Source organism: Bombina bombina, chromosome 4 (assembly GCF_027579735.1).
Source record: "Bombina bombina isolate aBomBom1 chromosome 4, aBomBom1.pri, whole genome shotgun sequence".
Taxonomy (NCBI): Eukaryota; Metazoa; Chordata; class Amphibia; order Anura; family Bombinatoridae; genus Bombina; species Bombina bombina.
Genome location: NC_069502.1, coordinates 198,724,288 through 198,743,946, shown reverse-complemented (window position 1 = coordinate 198,743,946; position 19,659 = coordinate 198,724,288). Strand labels below are relative to the sequence as shown.

Below are 19,659 nucleotides of genomic sequence, written 5' to 3'. Positions count from 1 at the left end.
AAAGAAGTACTAGCCACAGGAATAAATTTATATTTCTAATGGGATGAATCTATGTCAGATAGAAACTTTCATGATTTAAATAGGGCATGTAATTTTAAACAACTTTCAAATTTACGTTTATTACCAAGTTTTCTTTGTTCTCTTGGTATTCTTAGTTGAAAGCTAAATCTAGGACGTATATATGCTAATTTCTTAGACCTTGAAGGCCACCTCTAATCGGAAAGCATGTTGACAGTTTTTCACCACTAGAGGGCGTTAGTTCATGCGTTTCATATAGATAACATTGAGCTAAGGCACGTGAAGCTCCTAGGAGCAATCACTGATTGGCTAAAAATGCAAGTCTGTCAAAAGAACTGAAATAAGGGGGCAGTTTGCAGAACCATAGATACAAGGTAATCACAGAGGTAAAACGTATATTATTATAACAGTGTTGGTTATGCAAAATTAGGGAATGGGTACTAAAGAGATTATCTACCTTTTTAAACAACAACAATTCTGGTGTTTACTGTCCCTTTAAAGCATGTCATAAAACAGTTTTTAAATACTGGATTTGTAAATTTGTATGAATAAATTGCCCATTTTATTCCATGGGCAAAGGTACTCTGAATATTTTAGGACAGCCATTGGAAAACTCCAATTTACATGTGCGTCAGGGCTAGGAATCACTACCTGTCTGGTATTAAAAGGACAGTCTAGTCAAAAATAAACTTTCGTGATTCAGATAGGGCATATAATGTTAAACAACTTTCCAAATTACTTTTATCATCAATTTTGCTTTGTTCTCTAGGAATTCTTAGTTGAAAGCTAAACCTAGGTAGGGTAATATGCTAATTTCTTAGCCCTTGAAGGCCGCCTCTTATCTGAATGCATTTTGACAATTTTTCACAACTAGAGGGCGTTAGTTCATGTGTCCCATACAGATAAGATTGTGCTCATCCCCGTGGAGTTACCTAGGAGTCAGCACTCTGGCTTCCTCCAATCACAGCTTTCCCCCCAGGGTAGTCATTGCCTGAGGCCATGCTGTGATTGGAGGAAGCTGGATTAGTCATTGCTGACGTGTGAAGAGAGGATTTCCAGGAGGGGGAAGCTGCTCTGGCAGTGAAAAGAAAAAAAGGTAAGTTTTTAATCAAAATGGCTGCTTTGTAAACTTTGATGAATGAAAGTGTCCCTGTATTTAATAGTATTTTTAAAAAAACAGAATTTATGTTTACCTGATAAATTACTTTCTCCAACGGTGTGTCCGGTCCACGGCGTCATCCTTACTTGTGGGATATTCTCTTCCCCAACAGGAAATGGCAAAGAGCCCAGCAAAGCTGGTCACATGATCCCTCCTAGGCTCCGCCTACCCCAGTCATTCGACCGACGTTAAGGAGGAATATTTGCATAGGAGAAACCATATGTTACCGTGGTGACTGTAGTTAAAGAAAATAAATTATCAGACCTGATTAAAAAAACCAGGGCGGGCCGTGGACCGGACACACCGTTGGAGAAAGTAATTTATCAGGTAAACATAAATTCTGTTTTCTCCAACATAGGTGTGTCCGGTCCACGGCGTCATCCTTACTTGTGGGAACCAATACCAAAGCTTTAGGACACGGATGAAGGGAGGGAGCAAATCAGGTCACCTAAATGGAAGGCACCACGGCTTGCAAAACCTTTCTCCCAAAAATAGCCTCAGAAGAAGCAAAAGTATCAAATTTGTAAAATTTAGAAAAAGTGTGCAGTGAAGACCAAGTCGCTGCCTTACATATCTGATCAACAGAAGCCTCGTTCTTGAAGGCCCATGTGGAAGCCACAGCCCTAGTGGAGTGAGCTGTGATTCTTTCAGGAGGCTGCCGTCCGGCAGTCTCATAAGCCAATCGGATAATGCTTTTAATCCAGAAGGAGAGAGAGGTAGAAGTTGCTTTTTGACCTCTCCGTTTACCAGAATAAACAACAAACAAAGACAAAGTTTGTCTGAAATCCTTAGTAGCTGCTAAGTAAAATTTGAGAGCACGAACTACATCCAAGTTGTGCAACAAACGTTCCTTCTTTGAAACTGGATTAGGACACAAAGAAGGCACAACTATCTCCTGGTTAATGTTTTTGTTAGAAACAACTTTTGGAAGAAAACCAGGTTTAGTACGCAAAACCACCTTATCTGCATGGAACACCAGATAAGGAGAAGAACACTGCAGAGCAGATAATTCTGAAACTCTTCTAGCAGAAGAAATTGCAACCAAAAACAAAACTTTCCAAGATAATAACTTAATATCAACGGAATGTAAGGGTTCAAACGGAACCCCCTGAAGAACTGAAAGAACTAGGTTGAGACTCCAAGGAGGAGTCCAAATTTTGTAAACAGGCTTGATTCTAACCAGAGCCTGAACAAAGGCTAGAACATCTGGCACAGCTGCCAGCTTTTTGTGAAGTAACACAGACAAGGCAGAAATCTGTCCCATCAAGGAACTTGCAGATAATCCTTTTTCCAATCCTTCTCGAAGGAAGGATAGACTCTTAGGAATCTTAACCTTGTCCCAAGGGAATCCTGCAGATTCACACCAACAGATATACCAAATTATGTGGTAATTTTTCTGGTTACAGGCTTTCAGGCCTGAACAAGAGTATTAATAACAGAATCTGAGAACCCTCGCTTTGATAAGATCAAGCGTTCAATCTCCAAGCAGTCAGCTGGAGTGGGTCGAACGGACCTAGAACAAGAAGGTCTCGTCTCAAAGGTAGCTTCCATAGTGGAGCCGATGACATATTCACCAGATCTGCATACCAAGTCCTGCGTGGCCACGCAGGAGCTGTCAAAATCACCGACGCCCTCTCCTGATTGATCCTGGCTACCAGCCTGGGGATGAGAGGAAACGGCGGGAACACATAAGCTAGTTTGAAGGTCCAAGGTGCTACTAGTGCATCCACTAGAGCCGCCTTGGGATCCCTGGATCTGTACCCGTAGTAAGGAACTCTGAAGTTCTGACGAGAGGCCATCAGATCCATGTCTGGAATGCCCCACGGTTGAGTGACTTGGGCAAAGATTTCCGGATGGAGTTCCCACTCCCCCGGATGCAATGTCTGACGACTCAGAAAATCCGCTTCCCAATTTTCCACTCCTGGGATGTGGATAGCAGACAGGTGGCAGGAGTGAGACTCCGCCCATAGAATGATTTTGGTCACTTCTTCCATCGCTAGGGAACTCCTTGTTCCCCCCTGATGGTTGATGTATGAACTTGGCCCTCGCTAGCTGAGGCCAAGCTTTGAGAGCATTGAATATCGCTCTCAGTTCCAGAATATTTATCGGTAGAAGAGATTCTACCCGAGACCAAAGACCCTGAGCTTTCAGGGATCCCCAGACCGCGCCCCAGCCCATCAGACTGGCGTCGGTCGTGACAATGACCCACTCTGGTCTGCGGAAGGTCATCCCTTGTGACAGGTTGTCCAGGGACAGCCACCAACGGAATGAGTCTCTGGTCCTCTGATTTTCTTGTATCTTCGGAGACAAGTCTGAATAGTCCCCATTCCACTGACTGAGCATGAACAGTTGTAATGGTCTTAGATGAATGCGCACAAAAGGAACTATGTCCATTGCCGCTACCATCAAACCTATCACTTCCATGCACTGCGCTATGGAAGGAAGAGGAACGGAATGAAGTATCCGACAAGAGTCTAGAAGTTTTGTTTTTCTGGCTTCTGTCAGAAAAATCCTCATTTCTAAGGAGTCTATTATAGTTCCCAAGAAGGGAACCCTCGTTGACGGAGATAGAGAACTCTTTTCCACGTTCACTTTCCATCCGTGAGATCTGAGAAAGGCCAGGACAATGTCCGTGTGAGCCTTTACTTGAGGAAGGGACGACGCTCGAATCAGAATGTCGTCCAAGTAAGGTACTACAGCAATGCCCCTTGGTCTTAGCACCGCCAGAAGGGACCCTAGTACCTATGAGAAAATCCTAGGAGCAGTGGCTAATCCGAAAGAAAACGCCACGAACTGGAAATGCTTGTCCAGGAATGCAAACCTTAGGAACCGATGATGTTCCTTGTGGATAGGAATATGTAGATACGCATCCTTGAAATCCACCTTGGTCATGAATTGACCTTCCTGGATGGAAGGAAGAAGTGTTCGAATGGTTTCCATCTTGAACGATGGAACCTTGAGAAACTTGTTCAAGATCTTGAGATCTAAGATTGGTCTGAACGTTCCCTCTTTTTTGGGAACTATGAACAGATTGGAGTAGAACCCCATCCCTTGTTCTCCTAATGGAACAGGATGAATCACTCCCATTTTTAGCAGGTCTTCTACCCAATGTAAGAATGCCTGTCTTCTTATGTGGTCTGAAGACAACTGAGACCTGTGGAACCTCCCCCTTGGAGGAAGCCCCTTGAACTCCAGAGAATAACCTTGGGAGACTATTTCTAGCGCCCAAGGATCCAGAACATCTCTTGCCCAAGCCTGAGCGAAGAGAGAGAGTCTGCCCCCCACCAGATCCGGTCCCGGATCGGGGGCCCGCATTTCATGCTGTCTTGGTAGCAGTGGCAGGTTTCCTGGCCTGCTTTCCTTTGTTCCAGCCTTGCATAGGTCTCCAGGCTGGATTGGCTTGAGAAGTATTACCTTCCTGCTTAGAGGACGTAGCCCTTGGGGCTGATCCGTTTCTGCGAAAGGGACGAAACTTAGGTTTATTTTTGGTCTTGAAAAGACCTATCCTGAGGAAGGGCGTGGCCCTTGCCCCCAGTGATATCAGAGATAATCTCTTTCAAGTCAGGGCCAAAGAGTGTTTTCCCCTTGAAAGGAATGTCAAGCAATTTGTTCTTGGAAGACGCATCCGCTGCCCAAGATTTTAACCAAAGCGCTCTGCGCCACACTAGCAAACCCAGAATTTTTTCGCCGCTAACCTAGCCAATTGCAAGGTGGCGTCTAGGGTGAAAGAATTAGCCAATTTAAGAGCACGAATTCTGTCCATAATCTCCTCATAAGAAGAAGAATTACTAATAATCGCCTTTCCTAGCTCATCAAACTAGAAACACGCGGCTGCAGTGACAGGGACAATGCATGCAATTGGTTGTAGAAGGGAACCTTGCTGAACAAACATCTTTAGCAGACCTTCTAATTTTTTATCCATAGGATCTTGGAAAGCACAACTATCTTCTATGGGTATAGTGGCGCGCTTGTGTAGAGTAGAAACCGCCCCCTCGACCTTGGGGACTGTCTGCCATCAGTCCTTTCTGGGGTCGACTATAAGAAAACAATTTTATAAATATGGGGGGAGGTACTAAAGGTATACCGGGCCTGTCCCATACTTTAATAACAATGTACGCCACCCGCTTGGATATAGGAAAAGCGTCGGGGGGCCCCGGGGCCTCTAAGAACTTTTCCATTTTACATAGTGGTTCTGGAATGACCAGATAATCACAATCATCCAAATTGGATAACACCTCCTTAAGCAGAGCGCGGAGATGTTCCAACTTAAATTTAAAAGTAATCACATCAGGTTCAGCTTGTTGAGAAATGTTTCCTGAATCTGAAATTTCTCCCTCAGACAAAACCTCCCTGGCCCCCTCAGACTGGTGTAGGGGCCCTTCAGAAACCATATCATCAGCGTTCTCATGCTCTACAGAATTTTCTAAAACAGAGCAGTCGCGCTTTCGCTGATAAGTGGGCATATTGGCTAAAATGTTTTTGATAGAATTATCCATTACAGCCGTTAAATGTTGCATAGTAAGGAGTATTGGCGCACTAGATGTACTAGGGGCCTCCTGTATGGGCAAGACTGGTGTAGACGAAGGAGGGGATGATGCAGTACCATGCTTACTCCCCTCACTTGAGGAATCATCTTGGGCATCATTTTTACTAAAAATTTTTATGACATAAAATACATATAGTTAAATGAGAAGGAACCTTGGTTTCCCCACAGTCAGAACACAATCTATCTGGTAGTTCAGACATGTTAAACAGGCATAAACTTGATAACAAAGCACAAAAAACGTTTTAAAATAAAACCGTTACTGTCACTTTAAATTTTAAACTAAACACACTTTATTACTGCAATTGCGAAAAAGTATGAAGGAATTGTTCAAAATTCACCAAAATTTCACCACAGTGTCTTAAAGCCTTAAAAGTATTGCACACCAAATTTGGAAGCTTTAACCCTTAAAATAACGGAACCGGAGCCGTTTTTATATTTAACCCCTTTACAGTCCCTGGAATCTGCTTTGCTGAGACCCAACCAAGCCCAAAGGGGAATACGATACCAAATGATGCCTTCAGAAAGACTTTTCTATGTATCAGAGCTCCACACACATGCAGCTGCATGCCATGCTGTCCTCAAAAACAAGTGCGCCATACCGGCGCGAAAATGAGGCTCTGACTATGATTAGGGAAAGCCCCTAAAGAATAAGGTGTCTAAAACAGTGCCTGCCGATATAATCATATCAAAATACCCAGAATAAATGATTCCTCAAGGCTAAATATGTGTTAATAATGAATCGATTTAGCCCAGAAAAAGTCTACAGTCTTAATAAGCCCTTGTGAAGCCCTTATTTACTATCTTAATAAACATGGCTTACCGGATCCCATAGGGAAAATGACAGCTTCCAGCATTACATCGTCTTGTTAGAATGTGTCATACCTCAAGCAGTAAGAGACTGCACACTGTTCCCCCAACTGAAGTTAATTGCTCTCAACAGTCCTGTGTGGAACAGCCATGGATTTTAGTTACGGTGCTAAAATCATTTTCCTCATACAAACAGAAATCTTCATCTCTTTTCTGTTTCTGAGTAAATAGTACATACCAGCACTATTTTAAAATAACAAACTCTTGATTGAATAATAAAAACTACAGTTAAACACTAAAAAACTCTAAGCCACCTCCGTGGAGATGTTGCCTGTACAACCGCAAAGAGAATGACTGGGGTAGGCGGAGCCTAGGAGGGATCATGTGACCAGCTTTGCTGGGCTCTTTGCCATTTCCTGTTGGGGAAGAGAATATCCCACAAGTAAGGATGACGCCGTGGACCGGACACACCTATGTTGGAGAAACGGGCTTTCATTCATCAAAGTTTACCTTCACTTTAAACAATAACAATTCTGATGTAAACTGTCCCTTTAAGTAACTGTAAGATGCAGAAATAATTCTGATTTAATGGCAGTGAATAACATCTGCATGACACTCTAAAGGTTGAATGTAAATTCTGTGGTGCATAGACTTCAAAAAGCTGATTTAACATTTATATTTTTATTTTATTCTGTTTAAAATAAGTTATATTAAAGGTGAGTTGCACTAAAAAACTGAAGTTACAGCTGATGACAAATCACACAGCTGTCCACAAATGTATTTATAATTAACATGTCAGACACACTTATTTTTAGGACCCAAACAATGGTGTTTTATATAGACGTATGTAGCTTAATTAAAAAGAAAAAAAAAAGTTAGGAACCAGAAGTAAAATTGTAGTTGACCGGGCCTAGAATTCATAAAGCCCTAATTTTATTGCAAGACAGAAGGCTTCATATTTTGCATTCAGCTCTTTACTGAACCCCCACAGCAGCACATACAGAGTGACATCATAGCAGGAAAAAGTGAACAACCAATAAGATCACAGCACTATGTATCAAACTCGAGGAACACTGTCTCTACTTTCTCTTTTCTTTGCTGCTTCCCAGCAGCTAGCAGGCCAAGTGATTTTGCTTTTCCTGTTATTTCTTTCCATTTCTGCCTATGAAACTTCCCTAGAACATTTATTCTGTGGTTAGCCTCACTAAACTTGTCATAAATGTGAGCTTCTAGCTTTAACCTTTATACTACCTACACTAATCTATTTCTCATATTTTTTACCTCAGAATTGTCTCACTTTTTCTTCCTTTCCCTCTATCCTTTGCCTTTTGTACATTTTTACCAGGTCATCATACACCTAAAGTTCCCAGTGCTGCAACACATGCTGCTGCTTTACAAATGGATAGATAGATGTAAACTGCCTTGAGATAGCAGTTCTGATAGATGATAGATAGATACACACTAATTATATTTTAAAGCAACAGGGCTACTTTTCTTCTTTACATTTACACAAAACCTCTTCAAATTGTAAGTTTATCAAGCTCAGTGGGCATGAGCTCCTTCTTATATTTCATTTATATCTTTAATATACAATATATGAGGTGCTGCTCCGTGTTATTCCAAACAAGAAAGTGATGTTCCTTTTTATAGAATCCTGGTCCAGCTCCCAGGACATGTGCATAGAAACTCCTCCGCAGAGTATAAATGAGGTTAAGAACCTTTAGCTGTGGAAGTCAAAGTACAGAGATTAAAAATTGCGCCTGGTGCTAATAATCTAACACTTTAGCTACCCTTCCCTTAAGTTGGTTTGATCACGTGTATATATTGTATTTACTATTCCTTGCTGATGTTGTGGCTATTTTGTTAGGTTTTTTATTTTTTTTTCTCTCTGGATACAAATCCTCTTGTATCTTACAGTTCATATGACTAATCTATTGTATGTATTTCTTTCAGTGCAAGCTTCATAGATTTCCTTGTTTGTGTTATTCAGTTGCTGAATGAATGCTCCAGCATGGGATTCATGGATTTCCTGGTCTGTCGGCTCATCTGTTCCTTATGGCGTTAAAGGGACAGGAAACTGCAACATTTTCTTTCATGATTTGGATAGAACATAACATTTTAAACTACTTTCCAATTTACTTCTATTATCAAATTTGCTTCATTATTTTGTTATCCTTTGCTGAAGCAACAGCACTGCACTACTGGCAGGTAACTGAACATAACTAGTTAGTCAATCACAAGAGACAAAAGTGTGCAGGCACCAATAAGCGGCTAGCTCCCACTAGCGTTGTGTATGATATGTGCATATCCTTTTTCAGCAAGAGATACCAAAAGAACGAAGCCCATTTGAAAATAACAGTGAATGTAAAAGTGTCTTTAAATGACATGCTCTATCTGAATCATGCAAGTTTAATTTCGACTTTCCTATCCCTTTAACCTCTTAGTGACCACAGCATTTTCTTACCATTTGGAACCAGGGCTATTTTTACATTTCTGTGGTGTTTGTGTTTAGCTGTAATTCTTCTCTTACTCATTTACTGTACCCACACATATTATATACCGTTTTTCTTGCCATTAAATGGACTTTCTAAAGATACCATTATTTTCATCATACACAGAACTTTTTCTAACCTTGACCCCCAAAATCTGTTACACATCTACAACCACCAAAAAACTCCCATTCTAAATAGTTTCTACATTTTGTCCTGAGTTTAGAAATACCAAATGTTTACATCTTCTTTGCTTTATAGGGCAATAAGTACAAGTAGCACTTTGCTATTTCCAAACCATTTTCTTTTTCAAAATTATCGATAGTTACATTGTAGCACTGATATCTGTCAGGAATCCCTGAATAACCCTTCACATGTATATATTTTTTAAAAGACAGCCTAAGGTATTAAACTTGGGGTATTTTGACTCTATTCAGGCAACCATTTTACCACCAATCTATGCTAAAGTTTGAAGAAATAGCTATTGACAAAATAGCAATTTAAGAATACATTTACTGAGAACGTTAAGGGTTAGTGCCAAATAACATCCCAATATTTGCTCAGTAACATCTCCTGAATAAAGTGATACCATCCATGAATAGGTTTGTCAGGTTCTCAGGGGGCTAAAAAAACTGGGGTAAATTCCAGTTTTCCAACTTGGAATTTTCACATCCCATGCACTCATGTCCTATTTGGGGCATTTTTTTAGCCAGACAATGTAATTTACCCCATCAAACAATATATTTTTGAAAAGTAGACACCCTAAGGTATTTGAAATGCTGGTATTTTAACACTTTCCATGCACTAATTCAACCACCAGTCTTTGTCAAACTATGGAGCAGTCATTTTTTGTGTTATTTTTTCACACACATTGTACTTTAGGCATGGATTCTCAGCTCCTGTTATGTGTTACTGCCAAAGAAGACCCCAATATGTGTTCAGCAACATCTCCTGATAACAGTAATACCACCTATGCATAGGTTTGTTGGCTTGTTTGGGGGGTGCAATGCCATGTGTTTGTGATTTTTTTTTTTTTTTTACATTTAACATATCTTCTTTGCCTATCTTCTTTTTGAGGGCCTTTTTACCTACCCCAATTTATTTGTTTGCCATAAATGTGCATATATTTAAAAAATGAACCCCAAATATATTGTATATGTGATGTTTTGATGTCTTTGATATAACCGTTTTAGCCAAAAACATTGGAGAAAGTGTATAGTGGTAATTTTTCAATTTTCATTTTTACACACACATTGCTTTTTGACTATGATTTAGGAAAGCCCGTTGTAAGTTATTGCAAGAAAACTGTTGTTTTCTGCAAGACCCCCTGAGTACACCCCCCCCCCCCCCATGCATAGGTTTGACAGGGGTTTTCGTAAAATACAGCACCAATTTTAGAACTTATAAAAAAATAGAACTGTGAAATTTAAAAATCTGGCACAGTAAAAGTAAAAAAAAAAAAAAAGCAATCCCCAATGCAGAGTCCAGGCTGTCCAGGGCAATCAGGACAGTAAAAGGTAATGTCCTTTCTCTGCCCCCTCTTGGTACAGACTCTGCATTTTTTCTGAAGATTCCGCTTCGCCGCAGTAGGGGGGATTTTGAAAATAAAATGGGTAGCCCCAACTCTGCTCTCTCCCATTAGCACCATCTGCTTTAAGTAAATTGCAACCTTTTTGTGCCAGGACGTTGTCTTCCGCATAATTAGGTAGGGCTGCAGCAGCTGATCTGCTAGATCAACCCCACCCATATGGCAGTTAGAAGCCTTGATTCACACTGGCTTCATTGTGCTCTCAGCTCTGCCAAGTACAGGGACCTCCACAGTCCTCTCTGTGTGGAGGGTGGTAAGAAGTTATACATCTTTCTTGTCTGAGGTCTCCCCCTTTCGTAGCCGGGTGCGTGCAAGTTGCCCTGGGAAACCTGCGCGGTTCTTTCGAATTGTACCGCAACTACTGTATTAAAACAATACAGTAGCTTGAACAAAAGGACACTTGTATAAAAATTGTCTACATACAAGTGGTACCCTTTGTTCATTAGGGGTAAAATCAGTTCCCAGACAATCTTGCCAGTGGTTCCTATATGTTCTGGGCAGCCTGGAGGGTCAAGGTGGATATTCTTTCCTCCATACACCCGGAAGGCCTGAGTATACCCAGTCTCGCTCTCACAGAGCTTATACACCTTTACTCCATACCTGGAGCGATTGGAAGAAATATACTGCTTGAATCCCAGCCTTCCCTTATACTTCATCAGGGATTCATCAACGCATATATTCCTTCCAGGTGTATAAGCCTCTGCAAACCTGGCATTAAAGTGGGTAATCAGGGGGTGTATTTTATACAGCTTGTCAAACTGGGGATGCTCCCTAGGGGGGCACAGGCTGTTGTCGCTGAAGTGCATGAAATGTAGAATCATTTCATACCTCTTCATCAACATACTTTGGGAGAAAATGGGGGTAGAGCAAATGGGCTACTGCTCCAAAAGGAGCGGATGGAGGGTTTCTTTATGATGCCCCTCAGCATAGTCAATGCCCAGAATTTTTTAAATTCTGGCACATCGATGGGGGCCCATTGCTGCTTTGCCAAAAAAGCACCAGGCTTTGCAGCACGGAACTGATGGGCATATAAATTAGTTTGGGCGACAATGTTCCCCAATACATCATCGCCCAGAAACACCTTCATAAACTGTTGGGGGCTAAATCCTGCCACATCCACATTGACAGAATTTGCAGTGAAGGTTGAGATATCTGGCCTCTGGTGATGGGGCGTTACCCACTCTTCAGCAGCAATGGCAGCTGGAGCAACATGTCTCCTTCTGGCAGGGGAGCTAGAAGCCACAGATACATCACTATCAGTTGAGACGGTATCTGAGCATATGGCAGGGTAAAAAATTGGGGTCTGAGTCAGACATAGAGGCGTCTGACTCTGATGCAAGGATCTGCCAAGTACAGGGACCTCCACAGTCCAGACTATGCAGAGGGGCATCATAAAGAAACCCTCCATCCGTTCTATGTTCTCTGTGACATAATTTATTTTTATCTGTCACAGAGAAAAAAAAATTACTAAAAAAAAAACAAAAAATCAACACAAAATTTAAATTTAAATTAACTAAATGGCTCTGAAAAGAGCCTTTGGTTTTCACACAAAATTACTAAAAAAAAAATTAACCCCTAAAAAAATGCACAGAGAGCAAAAAAGTGCTGCTGTGCTACTGCCTGTGATTTATAGTGATTACTGGAAAGCTAGGGGTTAATGGCTCTGAAAAGAACCTTTGGGTCTCACAATTTTTAACAAATATATCTCTGTCTCCTAAACACAGATCTCTCTCTCCCACAAAAACGCAAGTGAGGAGAGGGACAGAGATCCACACTGGTCAGAGTCAATATGTACTAATATTGACATGATCAGACAAATGGAATATTTTAGTATGATTTTTTTTTATTGTGGCAAGCTCAGATTGGGTGTCCCTAGCCTGCCCCTATGATGAGCCAGGCTAGGGACACCCCCAGAAGACCCATGATGCACTGGGCATCGCCATCTTTGAAGCCACATGGGGAGGGGGAGGCTATATGGGGCTATTTTATTAAAAAATAAATATATTTTTATTATTTTTTTAAAATTTTATATTATTCTACTAAGTGCCTCGACCCACCGAGGCACTTAGCACACTTACAGAGCATCAGAAGCCTGCCGGGTTGGATTGCAATGCTCTGCCTGATGTGGAGTGAAACCGGAAGTGATCGCTCCGTGGGAGCAATCAAAACGGAGCCCAGCAGTCAGGAACAGTATTGCAGGATGCCTCAACATCAAGGCATCGCTGCAATACTGTTTGTTCCAGCGCTCAGATTACCTGAGGACGTGTCAAGCACGTCCTTGGTCCTTAACGGACACCCTTTGTAGGACGTGCCTCACACGTCCTCAGTCGCCATGGGGTTAATGTTCCAGATTTGTTCTGATTCTCATCTTCAAGTTCGACCTTTGAGAATTTTGTGTTTTGCTTGGTTTCTGGTCACCTGTTGCTACTGGGTGATGGCATCGCACTTTAAAGAGGAAGTAGAGACAGTGTTCCTTGAGTTTAATACATAGTGCTTATTGGTTATTCAATTTTTCCTCTTGCCTTTGCTGCTGTTGGAATTCAGTAAACAAATTGAATGCAAAATACTCACCTTCCGTCTTTAATAAAAACAGAATTTATGCTTACCTGATAAATTACTTTCTCCAACGGTGTGTCCGGTCCACGGCGTCATCCTTACTTGTGGGATATTCTCTTCCCCAACAGGAAATGGCAAAGAGTCCCAGCAAAGCTGGTCACATGATCCCTCCTAGGCTCCGCCCACCCCAGTCATTCGACCGACGGACAGGAGGAAATATATATAGGAGAAACCATATGATACCGTGGTGACTGTAGTTAGAGAAAATAATTCATCAGACCTGATTAAAAAACCAGGGCGGGCCGTGGACCGGACACACCGTTGGAGAAAGTAATTTATCAGGTAAGCAGAAATTCTGTTTTCTCCAACATTGGTGTGTCCGGTCCACGGCGTCATCCTTACTTGTGGGAACCAATACCAAAGCTTTAGGACACGGATGAAGGGAGGGAGCAAAACAGGTCACCTAAACGGAAGGAACCACAGCTTGCAAAACCTTTCTCCCAAAAATAGCCTCCGAAGAAGCAAAAGTATCAAATTTGTAAAATTTAGCAAAAGTGTGCAGTGAAGACCAAGTCGCTGCCTTACATATCTGGTCAACAGAAGCCTCGTTCTTGAAGGCCCATGTGGAAGCCACAGCCCTAGTGGAGTGAGCTGTGATTCTTTCGGGAGGCTGCCGTCCGGCAGTCTCATAAGCCAATCGGATAATGCTTTTAAGCCAAAAGGAAAGAGAGGTAGAAGTCGCTTTTTGACCTCTCCTTTTACCAGAATAAACAACAAACAAGGAAGATGTTTGTCTGAAATCTTTAGTAGCCTCTAAATAGAATTTTAGAGCACGGACTACGTCCAAATTGTGTAACAAACGTTCCTTCTTTGAAACTGGATTCGGACACAAAGAAGGTACAACTATCTCCTGGTTAATATTTTTGTTAGAAACAACTTTCGGAAGAAAACCAGGCTTAGTACGCAAAACCACCTTATCTGCATGGAACACCAGATAGGGCGGAGAACACTGCAGAGCAGATAACTCTGAAACTCTTCTAGCAGAAGAAATTGCAACTAAAAACAAAACTTTCCAAGATAGTAACTTAATATCTATGGAATGTAAAGGTTCAAACGGAACCCCTTGAAGAACTGAAAGAACTAGATTTAGACTCCAGGGAGGAGTCAAAGGTCTGTAAACAGGCTTGATCCTAACCAGAGCCTGAACAAATGCTTGAACATCTGGCACGGCTGCCAGTCTTTTGTGAAGTAAAACAGATAAAGCAGAGATCTGTCCCTTTAGAGAACTTGCAGATAATCCTTTCTCCAAACCTTCTTGTAGAAAGGATAGAATCTTAGGAATTTTTATCTTGTTCCATGGGAATCCTTTGGATTCACACCAACAGATATATTTTTTCCATATTTTATGGTAAATTTTTCTAGTTACAGGCTTTCTAGCCTGAATCAGGGTATCTATTACAGAATCTGAAAACCCACGCTTTGATAAAATCAAGCGTTCAATCTCCAAGCCGTCAGTTGGAGGGAAACCAGATTCGGATGTTCGAATGGACCCTGAACAAGAAGGTCCTGTCTCAAAGGTAGCTTCCATGGTGGAGCCGATGACATATTCACCAGGTCTGCATACCAAGTCCTGCGTGGCCACGCAGGAGCTATCAAGATCACCGAGGCACTCTCCTGATTGATCCTGGCTACCAGCCTGGGAATGAGAGGAAACGGTGGGAATACATAAGCTAGGTTGAAGGTCCAAGGTGCTACTAGTGCATCTACTAGAGTCGCCTTGGGATCCCTGGATCTGGACCCGTAGCAAGGAACCTTGAAGTTCTGACGAGACGCCATCAGATCCATGTCTGGAATACCCATAATTGAGTTATTTGGGCAAAGATTTCCGGATGGAGTTCCCACTCTCCCGGATGGAATGTCTGACGACTCAGAAAATCCGCTTCCCAATTTTCCACTCCTGGGATGTGGATCGCAGACAAGTGGCAGGAGTGATCCTCCGCCCATTGAATTATCTTGGTCACGTCTTTCATCGCCAGGGAACTCCTTGTTCCCCCCTGATGATTGATATATGCAATGGTCGTCATGTTGTCTGATTGAAACCTTATGAATTTGGCCTTTGCTAGTTGAGGCCAAGCTCTGAGAGCATTGAATATCGCTCTCAGTTCCAGAATGTTTATCGGGAGAAGAGACTCTTCCCGAGACCATAGACCCTGAGCTTTCAGGGATTCCCAGACCGCGCCCCAGCCCACTAGACTGGCGTCGGTCGTGACAATGACCCACTCTGGTCTGCGGAAGCTCATTCCCTGTGACAGATTGTCCAGGGTCAGCCACCAACGGAGTGAATCTCTGGTCTTTTGATCTACTTGAATCATCGGAGACAAGTCTGTATAATCCCCATTCCACTGTCTGAGCATGCACAGTTGTAATGGTCTTAGATGAATTTGTGCAAAAGGAACTATGTCCATTGTTGCAACCATCAATCCTATTACTTCCATGCACTGCGCTATGGAAGGACGAGGAACAGAATGAAGTACTTGACAAGAGCTTAGAAGTTTTGATTTTCTGACCTCTGTCAGAAAAATCCTCATTTCTAAGGAATCTATTATTGTTCCCAAGAAGGGAACTCTTGTTGACGGGGACAGAGAACTTTTTTCTTTGTTCACCTTCCATCCGTGAGATCTGAGAAAGGCTAGGACGATGTCCGTATGAGCCTTTGCTTTTGACAGGGACGACACTTGAATTAGGATGTCGTCCAAGTAAGGTACTACTGCAATGCCCCTTGGTCTTAGAACCGCTAGAAGGGACCCTAGTACCTTTGTGAAAATCCTTGGAGCAGTGGCTAATCCGAATGGAAGTGCCACAAACTGGTAATGCTTGTCCAGAAAAGCGAACCTTAGGAACTGATGATGTTCCTTGTGGATAGGAATATGTAGGTACGCATCCTTTAAATCCACGGTAGTCATAAATTGACTTTCCTGGATGGTGGGTAGGATCGTTCGAATAGTTTCCATTTTGAACGATGGTACCCTGAGAAATTTGTTTAGGATCTTCAGATCCAAAATTGGTCTGAATGTTCCCTCTTTTTTGGGAACTATGAACAGATTGGAATAAAATCCCATTCCTTGTTCTCTTATTGGAACTGGATGTATCACTCCCATTTTTAACAGGTCTTCTACACAATGTAAGAATGCCTGTCTCTTTATTTGGTTTGAAGATAAGTGAGACCTGTGGAACCTTCCCCTTGGGGGTAGTTCCTTGAATTCCAGGAGATAACCTTGAGAAACTATTTCTAGCGCCCAAGGATCCTGAACATCTCTTGCCCAGAGAAAGTCTGCCCCCCACTAGATCCGGTCCCGGATCGGGGGCTATCCCTTCATGCTGTTTTGGTAGCAGTGGTAGGCTTCTTAGCCTGCTTACCCTTGTTCCAGCCTTGCATTGGTTTCCAGGCTGGTTTGGGTTGTGAAGTATTACCCTCTTGCTTAGAGGATGCAGAATTAGAGGCTGGTCCGTTTCTGCGAAAGGGACGAAAATTAGGCTTATTTTTAGCCTTAAAAGACCTATCCTGTGGGAGGGCGTGGCCCTTTCCCCCAGTGATGTCTGAAATAATCTCTTTCAAATCTGGTCCAAATAATGTTTTACCTTTGAAAGGAATGTTAAGCAATTTTGTCTTGGAAGACACATCCGCTGACCAAGACTTTAGCCAAAGCGCTCTGCGCGCCACGATAGCAAACCCTGAATTTTTCGCCGCTAATCTAGCTAATTGCAAAGCGGCATCTAAAACAAAAGAGTTAGCCAATTTAAGTGCTTGAACTCTGTCCATAACCTCCTCATACGAAGATTCTTTACTGAGCGACTTTTCTAGTTCCTCGAACCAGAAACACGCTGCCGTAGTGACAGGAACAATGCATGAAATTGGTTGTAGAAGGTAACCTTGCTGTACAAAAATCTTTTTAAGCAAACCCTCTAATTTTTTATCCATAGGATCTTTGAAAGCACAACTATCTTCGATAGGAATAGTAGTGCGTTTGTTTAGAGTAGAAACCGCCCCCTCGACCTTGGGGACTGTCTGCCATAAGTCCTTTCTGGGGTCGACTATAGGAAATAATTTCTTAAATATAGGGGGGGGAACAAAAGGTATGCCGGGCTTTTCCCACTCTTTATTTACTATGTCCGCCACCCGCTTGGGTATAGGAAAAGCGTCGGGGGGCACCGGAACCTCTAGGAACTTGTCCATCTTACATAATTTCTCTGGAATGACCAAATTGTCACAATCATCCAGAGTAGATAACACCTCCTTAAGCAGTGCGCGGAGATGTTCTAATTTAAATTTAAATGTCACAACATCAGGTTCAGCTTGATGAGAAATTTTTCCTGAATCTGAGATTTCTCCATCAGACAAAACCTCCCTCATGGCCCCTTGAGATTGGTGTGAGGGTATGTCAGAACAGTTATCATCAGCGCCCTCTTGCTCTTCAGTGTTTAAAACAGAGCAATCACGCTTTCTCTGATAAGTAGGCATTTTGGATAAAAGATTTGCTATGGAGTTATCCATTACAGCCGTTAATTGTTGCATGGTAATAAGTATTGGCGCACTAGATGTACTAGGGGCCTCCTGTGTGGGCAAAACTGGTGTAGACACAGTAGGGGATGATGTAGTATCATGTTTACTCCCCTCATTTGAGGAATCATCTTGGGCAATATCATTAACTGTGGCATTACTGTCCTTACTTTGTTTGGACACTATGGCACAATTATCACATAAATTTAAATGGGGAGACACATTGGCTTTCATACATATAGAACATAGCTTATCTGATGGTACAGACATGTTAAACAGGCTTAAACTTGTCAACAAAGCACAAAAAAAACGTTTTAAAATAAAACCGTTACTGTCTCTTTAAATTTCAAACTGAAAACACTTTATTACTGAATATGTGAAAAAGTATGAAGGAATTGTTCAAAAATTACCAAAATTTCACCACAGTGTCTTAAGGCATTAAAAGTATTGCACACCAAATTTCAGAGCTTTAACCCTTAAAATAACGGAACCGGAGCCGTTTTTAAATTTAACCCCTATACAGTCCCAGCTATATGCTTTGCTGAGACCCAACCAAGCCCAGAGGGGAATACGATACCAAATGACGCCTTCTAGAAGCTTTTTTAGTGATTCTTAGATCCTCACACATGCATCTGCATGCCTTGCTCTCCAAAAACAACTGCACAGTAATGGCGCGAAAATGAGGCTCAGTCTATAACTAGAAAGGCCCCCAGACTAAAAAAGGTGTCCAACACAGTGCCTGCCGTTTTTTAAACGTTCCCCAAGATTATAATGCCAATTATTAGCTAGAATCTGCATAATATGTCCCAATAAAGCAATCGTTTTAGCCCATAAAAATGTCTACCAGTTTTTAAGCCCTTTTTTAAGCCCTTTATTCTTTTATGTTTGACTAAGAAAATGGCTTACCGGTCCCCATGAGGGGAAATGACAGCCTTCCAGCATTACATGGTCTTGTTAGAAATATGGCTAGTCATACCTTAAGCAGAAAAGTCTGCTGTTTCCCCCAACTGAAGTTACTTCATCTCAACAGTCCTGTGTGGAAACAGCAATCGATTTTAGTTACTGTCTGCTAAAATCATCTTCCTCTTACAAACAGAAATCTTCATCCTTTTCTGTTTCAGAGTAAATAGTACATACCAGCACTATTTTAAAATAACAAACACTTGATAGAAGAATAAAAACTACATTTAAACACCAAAAAACTCTTAACCATCTCCGTGGAGATGTTGCCTGTGCAACGGCAAAGAGAATGACTGGGGTGGGCGGAGCCTAGGAGGGATCATGTGACCAGCTTTGCTGGGACTCTTTGCCATTTCCTGTTGGGGAAGAGAATATCTCACAAGTAAGGATGACGCCGTGGACCGGACACACCAATGTTGGAGAAATCTATATTATTCAGTCAGCAAGGCTAGAATAATTGCAATTATCACTATCTCTGTAGCTTTATGACAAACAAGTCATCTTCATCAAGCTCTGATAAGATTATGGCTTATAGAAGTATTAAAACATCAGTGTCTTTATATAACAAAGACTGACATAGTTATCAAATTTAACTTGCTCTCTTGCATTAATTGCCCTTGGCCTGAAAGGAACTGACCTACACCTCAGATTGTCTGAATACAAAATACACAAAAATAAATTTTCAATATATGATTAATTTTGATACATCATTACCTGGCCTTGGTAGGAAAGTTCTGGCTCAGATCCTTCATAACCATCAATGCTTCAGACGTCGGTGCTGACAGAATACGTGCAGCAGTTTGGAAACTAAGATCTTAAAATGACAGGAAAATAAACCGATTACCCATAACTCGATGCAGCAGTTTTAAATGTATATACTAGCGGAAAAAGAAAATAAACTAATGTTAGCTATATGCATGCAAAAGTGCAGAATTGACTCAGATCTTTCTTTCACTCCTCACATTCATTCCTTGGCTA

The 19,659-nt window shown here is 41.8% G+C and overlaps 1 protein-coding gene across 2 annotated transcripts in view; it reads right to left on the bottom strand.

Annotated features, from left to right (window-relative positions):
* The window catches only part of UGGT1 (UDP-glucose glycoprotein glucosyltransferase 1), a 259,452-nt gene that overhangs the window by 180,585 nt on the left and 59,208 nt on the right, over positions 1-19,659 (bottom strand). For both annotated transcript variants that reach the window (XM_053709747.1, XM_053709748.1), the window contains exon 10: positions 19,396-19,495. In XM_053709747.1, coding sequence (XP_053565722.1) covers positions 19,396-19,495 — 100 coding nt within the window. The remainder of the gene's footprint in view (positions 1-19,395; positions 19,496-19,659) is intronic.